General features: G+C 42.3%; 1 protein-coding gene across 1 annotated transcript in view; it reads right to left on the bottom strand.

Annotated features, from left to right (window-relative positions):
- Positions 1–8,401, bottom strand: part of LOC106513518 (ras-GEF domain-containing family member 1B-B) — a 16,652-nt gene that overhangs the window by 7,465 nt on the left and 786 nt on the right. The window contains exons 2-6 of the mRNA XM_014002385.1: positions 2,366–2,887; positions 2,123–2,245; positions 1,397–1,534; positions 1,079–1,294; positions 124–198 (exon numbers count right to left, since the gene is read on the bottom strand). Of these exons, the coding sequence (XP_013857839.1) occupies positions 124–198; positions 1,079–1,294; positions 1,397–1,534; positions 2,123–2,245; positions 2,366–2,881 (1,068 nt within the window). The 5' untranslated portion in view covers positions 2,882–2,887. The remainder of the gene's footprint in view (positions 1–123; positions 199–1,078; positions 1,295–1,396; positions 1,535–2,122; positions 2,246–2,365; positions 2,888–8,401) is intronic.

Raw genomic sequence — 8,401 nt, 5'->3', positions numbered from 1 at the left:
GCTTTTTGTTTGATTGAATAATAAAAACACAAATTTACCTCCATATTAAACACGGTTGTTTTAGGTGCTTTGAAACTGGTTCAAAACAAACCTAAACATGTTTTCACTCAAACTCAGTTGTACCTTATGGTTCTCCAGAGGATCCTTCATGGCGAACGACTGGATGAACTCCTCAGGACCGATGAAGCTCAGTCTGTCCTGGAGGCAGAAAACAGGAGGAGATAAGTTGAAACGATATTTTAAAGTATACATATCATGCTTTTAAATTCTTCCTTTTCACATTTAAATCATTCAGTTCACTTTATAAAGTGGAACTACAAAGCTTTGGTCTGAATTCCTCCTTATTTTAACTTTACCAGCCCCTCTTTCACCACTTTTCTGTAGTGTGTCACAAAGCAGCTGGTTTTGTAACTGTTCCTTCAAGGTGCTTCAAACCCCGCCCCCCTCCGGCTTCCAGACTGGTCCACTCCGGTTTGAAAGCAGGGTTTAGCATTATGTAGCGTGCAGAAAATTTATAATTGTCTACAATGGAAGACTTGTCCATCTAGCTTCATGTGTTGGAGCCCGAATCTGACCCAGAACCGAAGGAGGGTGAAAGAATGAAATTGTAGTTGGTAAGTCCAGACCTTATTTGGCAATTCTGTCGCAGATAATTTGCCGTAATAGTTCAGAAAACATCATAGAAAATAGAGAAATGGACTGAAAAATATGAACCAAACAGCATATAAAGATATCTTTGCAGCACCAGGAGAGACTAAATTCAACCTTTCTGCACTACTAGAGACGCCAAGTAAACAGCAAAATGAATTTTAACAGCTAAAAAAGTGGATTTTGCATGAAATGTCCCCTTTAACAAAAAAAACAGTTCAAAACAGAAAACTTTCTTGTTTTTGTTTAACTTTAAGCATTAAATAAACTAAAATTATAAAATTTACTTTGGCAAAATGAATATAAAGCAGTAGCTACATATAAGCCTCACTGCAGACACAAATACGTCAACAGTCTGACCTCTGACCTGTAAAAAACATTGATAAAGTAACTTTGTACATGTGTAGCATTAGCCTATCTAACATCTTACCAGTTCGATGTGTGTTAGCTGCTGGGCAAGTATGAAAGGTTCGTCGCACACGCTCAAGATGTCGCTTCGCTGAGCCGAAGCCTGTTTGCTTTTCAGCGAAGCGGGACGCTCCTGCGCCACGGCGTTGAGCGCCGCCACGGCCTCCTCGTACTGGCCGAGGGCAGACAGGCGCTTGATGAGGCGCTGAGTCATCTGCTGCATGGCTCGCCATGAGTACTGCAGGCACAAACGCAACAACATAAGAAGACGCAGGCTGTGAAAAGGGGCTCAAAATAAGCTCTGGTGGGTCACTTTTCATTTTAACTGCAGGTTTCTCACCTCGTCCCCTCGGCCCACTTGCAGCGTCATGTCTTTAAGGCAGCGCATCATCCTCTCGTCTCTGAAGTCGTACGGGAACGTCTCCGTCCACTCGGTCAAAAGCTGGACCAGTTTTGGCGCCACGTCACGGAAGCGGATCTAGAAAACAATTGTATGTATGAGTAAAGTACCAGCTTCGGATGTTATCATCCATTAAATGGACGTTWTTAGCCGTTATCAGTCCCATAGAATGGCTTCAAACTGTCCCAACTGTGCCGCCTAGTGGTTCTCCGTCCCATAGAATGGCTTCAGACTGTCAGCTGGTTAATATGAGACATAAAGCCACAAAGTTTAATTTTAGAGAAAATGACATGGGCTACAATAAAGTAGGCCAGACTCCYGCGGTAGCAGACTGTTGCATTCCAACGTATAGGGCACTGGTAACCCACTAGGGGGCACTGTCGGACTGGTCTGAAGCCATTCTATGGGACTGATAACCGCTAATAACGTCCATTTAATGGACTGATAACATCCGACCCGGCTGGAATAAAACGACCTGAAAAGTCCCAAAAATAATTTGACGCAATATTTCTGCTTATAATATATGTTTTTTCAGCTTCTCCCCTGTTTTTATCCTGAGTTTGTAGGTTTGATAGTAGAAGTGAGGCTGTGTAGGAACACGTGAAAATGACGGTGAAATAATTACACCTGTGCACGCTCGGGTATGTGCGTGTGCAATCCACCCACCTTATCCAGCAGAGCGTCTCCAGACCGCTGCTGCTCCACACACAGGTGACAAACCCTCGTCATGAGCTCGTACGGGTGCAGGAAGAGGCGTGAACTCAGCAGGAACGTGAACACGTACGACCTCTGAAAACCAGGGAACAAAACAGTTTTTCAGAGATTTAGAAAAGAACACAAATCCATCAGCAAGCAATTACAAAAAAAAAAATGTGTTGCGTAACTCAAACAACATATAGTCGTACTTACATCAGGGTAGTAGTCCACAGTGGGAACCAGGTGCTGGATCAGCGCCTCAAGAGAAGCTGAAACCAAACTGTTGTCGTGATAACACATCTCCCCGTAGCTGGCAGTGATTCCACGTCCGTAAAGTCGAGCTTTCGTCGAGGCGCCGTCGTTACGGCAGGACTGGTCGCCGCCACAGCCGCTCGTGTGCCGATACGCTCGGCCCGGACAGGACGTGCTGTGCTGGCGGGGGCTGTGAGGCTGCGGCGGGGAGTAAAGGTTGTCCGAAATGGTGCAGCTGCTGCCGTAACGGTGCTCCTTGGCGGCCACGGACGAGACCGAGGAGCTACGGTGCGCGCCGTGAGGCTGCGGCACGTCGTAGGGGTTTTCCGCGGTCGGGTAGGTGCCGTTGTAAACGCTCTCTCTTGAAGGTTTCGGAGCTGTGTTGCTCCGGTACGGGCTCTGAGGCTGAGCGTGGTTGTTGTTGTTGTACGGAGGGCAAGAGTTGAACTTCCCTGCATAGGGAGTCGTAGGAGGCATGGTGACCTGTAGACAAAGAGGGAGGGAAACTTTAGGCATGGGAACAGGGTTGGGCAAAACCATATCATGTGCCGTTAAAGTCAGAAAAACTTTAATCGATTCTTATTTGGCACTTGATAATTAATATGATTAATGCTGTCAGGTAGACTGACTGAAGATTTCCCTGGTCAGTCCGCTCGATGTGCCTCTCCACTTCAAATATGATGAACATTAAAAAAAGTTCTGTCATTTACTTATCATAACTCTGTTTTTACTTGGTCTATCAATACAATTTAAAAATGGATGTATAGCCTGAAGTCTGTACTTTTGACACAATTTGGAACAGATTTTTATGAACAGCAAATCTTTCCCACTAGAGTGAGTTAAATTTGTAATGCGACTAGGATATGCAGGTGTCCAGAGACTCCAGGGAATTAATTGTCATATTAGTTATCAGCTAAATACCACAATTAATCATGATTAATGTTTTTGCCAATATCGCCCAACCCTAGTTGGGAAATTTGAAAGACATTACCATCTACTGAACCATCCACCAATGAATTTAGTAATCACGAAAGTCACAGAATTAAAAAAGGTACATTATTTACTTTATTGTTTTTATTTACTTGTTTTGACTGCAGATGTCCACCAATGAGGGCTGCTTTAACAGGTTTGAAAAGTTGGGGTGTTGTTACTGTATTTATTCATTTCATCCTTGTATTATTTTTGACCGATTGTCACAGACTGTATAAAATCTACAGGTGTTCGACAGCACCAGGTTCCAGGGGTTTGTCACAAAATATCTACACATACAGGGTTTTAGATAAAGGACATTCTTTACATTTGTGATTCTTTATGTGTAAGGATCTCAGTTTCATATGGATCGACAAACAAATAAAATCCCTGATAAGTTAATGATAGGAAACAGAAAGTTTGAAGTGTTGAATGGAATTCCCCAAAAAACGAGATTCCTTCTTTCCTCCAGAGCCCTCATACTGTTTTTCTTAGCCAACCAACCAAAACCAAAAACGGATGTTTGACTTAAGTTAGTTTTTTCAGGTGCAAAACAGACATTAATCATAAGACAACAATAAAAAATGTTATGATTTAGGCTTAAGTGTCAGCGCTTGTAACACTGGTGACGATCTTTCAGACAACATAAAGACAAAGTCATGTCTACAGATGCCTCTTGTGTTATATCCTGTTAATATAATACTCTGTCAGCCCACCTCTTTCCCTGGGAATCTGGTTGATGTTTAAACTGCAACTGTGAAAATATCTGTTTGAGCAACTGCGTCACACTAAGCAGAGACTTAACAAGTGTCTGTGACTCTAATCACACTTGATCGCATAATTTTAGCCTAGCTCTGTTTATTTTTTTTTGTGCTAGCAACATTTGAAAGGTATGTCTAACTCAAACAAGCCCATTTGTCAGGAAAATATCTACAAATCAGCTTTAAAGGCACAGATTTTTCCACTGCCCTTTACTTTGCTTCACCCATTGTCACATTCCAGACGTTCACTTGTTGGAGGTGGTGCAGCATGTGGGGGGTAAAAAAAACACGATGACAGATGGATGATCTCAAGTCAGCGATGATTTTAAGTCTTAACGTTAAAGATAATTGGATCTTAGGTTGGTAAGCTGATCCCGGGTCGCCACCAAAGTGTGCTTTATCTCTGGAGCCACCTTTATCCTGCTGCTCTCGTCTGTCTGTGCAACATGTGCACATACATGCTGTGACATATACACAAGCATATACAGAAAACAGAACCCCCCCCCCGCCAGACTTGTGTTTGTCCATTACAGTGCCAACAGAGGAGTGTCTGCCTCAGCCAACATCTTACACACACATGCACACACGCACACCCTTGTCCACCATGGCGCCGAGCCTCATACCAATATAATCCTAACGCACATTATGTCGCACATAAACACAAGACGGCTGAAGCAACCCAAACACACACACAAGCCTATACCACAACTTTTGGCAACTTGCCTGTGTAAGCCAGGCCAACTCTGAACTCTGTGATCTCAGCCTGCTGTTCTCCTTCTAACTCTGTTAAGATCACAGCATCTTTACCTCGTTTATTCGAAAGACACACACTCAAAAGGTGTTTAGGTTGAGATAAAACTCCACAGAGTAGTTTTCTTCTTTTTCATTTTGGCTGCTATCCCTGTGTTTTTGTTTGGAATAAAAGAAAAAAAAAAGAAAAAAAAGAAAAGGCAAAACCACATCTCGGAACTCAAAACCAATCATGATTTTTCCAGACTGACTTCCTGAATAGCTGACCCTTTGGATGGTTGTGGCTTCCAGGCTCCTGCAGTACTGAAATTGTACTCGTTCTAAATCATAGGTTGGACTCCCTCCTGATGGATTAAAAATGGCACCGAGAGCACAGATTCATATTAGGTTTGTTTACATTCTCTTGCTTGTGAACTCTGAAAACTGCAGCCATGCGAGGCGGTTTGATGTGGTTGTAAAGATACAAAAAAAAAAAAAGTGAACCAAAACAACTTCTTGCTCTTGGACTAATACAATATTCTGAGCATCTATGTTTTGGATGTTCTCCTTTGTTTTGACGGTCCATCTTTAAGACCGACATTCGGCGTGGTTTTTAAAAAGGTAGATCAAGCGTTGCTGAGCCCAGCAGGCCGGTGGGGGTTCTTCAACAATAGAGGTATTATCCCTCCTGTCATGGCATTAACAAACACACAAAGACCTCCAGGAAGAGATCAGAGCCGATCGGACACACACAGCAGCTTTCACACACTCTGCTCGTAGCTGCTGTCATGAAGTGCGACACCCCGGCTCTGACTGGGATTATTCTTGCGTCAGGCAAACAAGTAATGCGGATTTTCTAGTTCTTCTGGAAGGTTCAAACTCTCATTATAGCTCGTTTTTTAGTGAGGTCAGGAGTCTTAATCCACCCCTTTTAATTATAGATGCAAATATAAACAGGAATGTGTCTGTGTGGACTTTGAAGAGAAACATTCAGACGTTGTTTGAAGTCGACGTAAAGCGTGTGGCAGAAGAATCTCAAGGACGGCAGCAATTCAAAGAGAGACGTTTAATAAGTTCTAGAGAAGTCCAGCATGCACCAAAGGTTAACTGTGGACACTTGGAAAACTGTTTGGAGCCAAAGGCACAGCCTGCTTCTGATAAGAGGCGCCGTAAAGCAATTTGTTGGAGTAAAAAAATGTGCCAGTGCAATGCTATCTTCAGTCTACTTTACACCTGATGTACTTTGGCACTAGGAAGTGTGAGTAAGAAATATATTCTGATCTAACTCTGAGGTAACGCCTCACAATCGTGCCTTCAGGTTTCAAAGTGCAGCCTGTGTTCATTTCACACAGTGATTTCCAATGATGTCCAAAGGCCACAGTCAAAGGGACACTTTAAARGTTGTGAAGTTTGTAAACTGGTAGCACATCTTTAATCACCATCAGCTCAGCTGAAACTCTGAAACTGATTCAGCCATTTCACTTCCATTTGTGTAACAGTTACTAATAGAGGCATAGTACACTTCTGCCCCTTTTCCACTAGTGCTACTTAGTGTTGGTACAGTCAGTGTCAGAACGGGTCAGTTCAGGTGCTTTTTCCATTGACATTCCAGTCCGGTTCCAGTGGGTGTGTTTTGGGKGGCTGGTGGAGGTGGTTTTTGGGTTTTTCAAAGAAAACGTTAATGCACAAAATTAGGGATGGAAACATATTTGCCGAATAAGTTCTGAAATTTAAAAAAATTGCTAAAAATTCAAATTAAAATTGGATGGAAGCACCACTAATGTCACTGCTACAATTGAAAAAATGCCTCCTTGAGCTGTTGTTGTAAAGGCAGCTTAGACGCAACCAGTGACTCCACCCCCTAGCCAATCAGTGACAAACAGTGTTCTGACATCGCATTTTGGTGTCGACTGGGACTGCTTGGAACCACAACGAAGTAGGTACTAAAAAAGGGCCAGTTCCATGAATGTGGCCTAATGGAAATGGCTTGGAACTAGGGTTGGGCYATATTGGCAAAACAATAAATCACGATTAATTGTGGTATCTAGCCGATAATGATTAATTTGACGATTAATTCCCTGGAGTCCCTGGACCCCCTTATGTCCTAGTCACATGACCAATTTAGTGGGAACGATTTGCTCTTCGTAAAAATCTTTTCCAAACTGTGTCAAAATCACAGACTTCAGGCTATACGTCAAATTTTAATTGTGTTGATGGATAAATTAATTACAGAACTTTTGCTTAAATGTTCGTCATATCTGAAGAGGAGAGGAGCACAGAGCGGACTCTACCTGGTGGCATTAATCGTATTAATCGTCAAGTGCCAAAAAWTAATCGATTAATGTTTTTCTGACGATTAATTGCACACGATACGATTATGCCCAACCCTACTTGGAACCATACTGAACCGTACCACCGACACTACACTAAGTGGCACTAGTGGAAAAGGGGCAGAATACRACATGTTGATACTTTTACAGAGGCTATATATTTTGGTAATCAAACACAAAGAAAGTTACAATTTTTCTCCTTTATAACCGCAAAAAGACTCAAGAAAGCAAACTATGAATTTTAAGAGGAAAAATCAATAGAAAAACTTCATATAAGTCATTTTAAAAGCTTCTGATTATCTTACAGTATTTAAATCTTTTTTTATGCAGGGAAGTACTTGATACTTTACTTTCCTACCAAAACTAGGGCAATACACAAAACCAGAGATCAAAACTCACTGGTTTTGCATGTCTTTCCTGTTTTCTTGTCATGCAAATAATCCACTTCTTGGATTAAAAAAAAGGCTAAAAGTAACTTTCCAATCTCCCTAAAACAAAGTTGAGTTTTTCCCTGACAAACGCAGAATCAAGTCATCTTAACTAGGTAAAAGACGCACGCATTAAATAAACTGATYAAAGATTAGCCACGTGCTCTTCTTTGTGCTTGAGGTCTGTTTTTGCTGATCTTTYTTTACACGACCTTCTGAACTCTTAGCCGCTTCCATCACCACATTTTACACGTCATCGAGCAAAGAGCCTCGCTAAAGTAGGAGAGGAGCACYGAGCATAAACAAATGCTCGGAGAAGGGTCAGATAACGCCTGCAGCCTCTTGTCAAAACACCGGAGCTCAGGGCTACTCTGTTTAAACAGATGCACGTAAATCTGATAAGCAAAATGCTCTTTCATGATACTACTAGGTAATTTCACCAACATCATTTGGGAGGCCAGTCTCTGCTGCAAATCAATAGTAAAGCTCGCCTGTTGTCTATAACTCAAATCACTGCCTTTCAGCAAAAAGAAAAAAAAAATCACTTGCTTCTTCTCAGACCAGTTATTCCCTCAATCGCCTCTGTACCTGAGCCCAGCAATTTATTAGAGATTTATTTTAAGCAACCTGGAGCAAACGCTTGGAAAGTGCTTGAAGCTGGCACTGGCTTTATAAGAGGTGTGTGGAGCAGGAAATAAAGCTGTTTGCGTCACACACACACACACACACACACACACACACACACACACACACACACACACACACACACACACACACACA

This window comes from Austrofundulus limnaeus, unplaced genomic scaffold (assembly GCF_001266775.1).
Source record: "Austrofundulus limnaeus strain Quisiro unplaced genomic scaffold, Austrofundulus_limnaeus-1.0 Scaffold13, whole genome shotgun sequence".
In the NCBI taxonomy this organism is placed as follows: Eukaryota; Metazoa; Chordata; class Actinopteri; order Cyprinodontiformes; family Rivulidae; genus Austrofundulus; species Austrofundulus limnaeus.
Note: the sequence above shows the minus strand (reverse complement) of the source record. Positions and strands in the feature narration are given on the sequence as shown.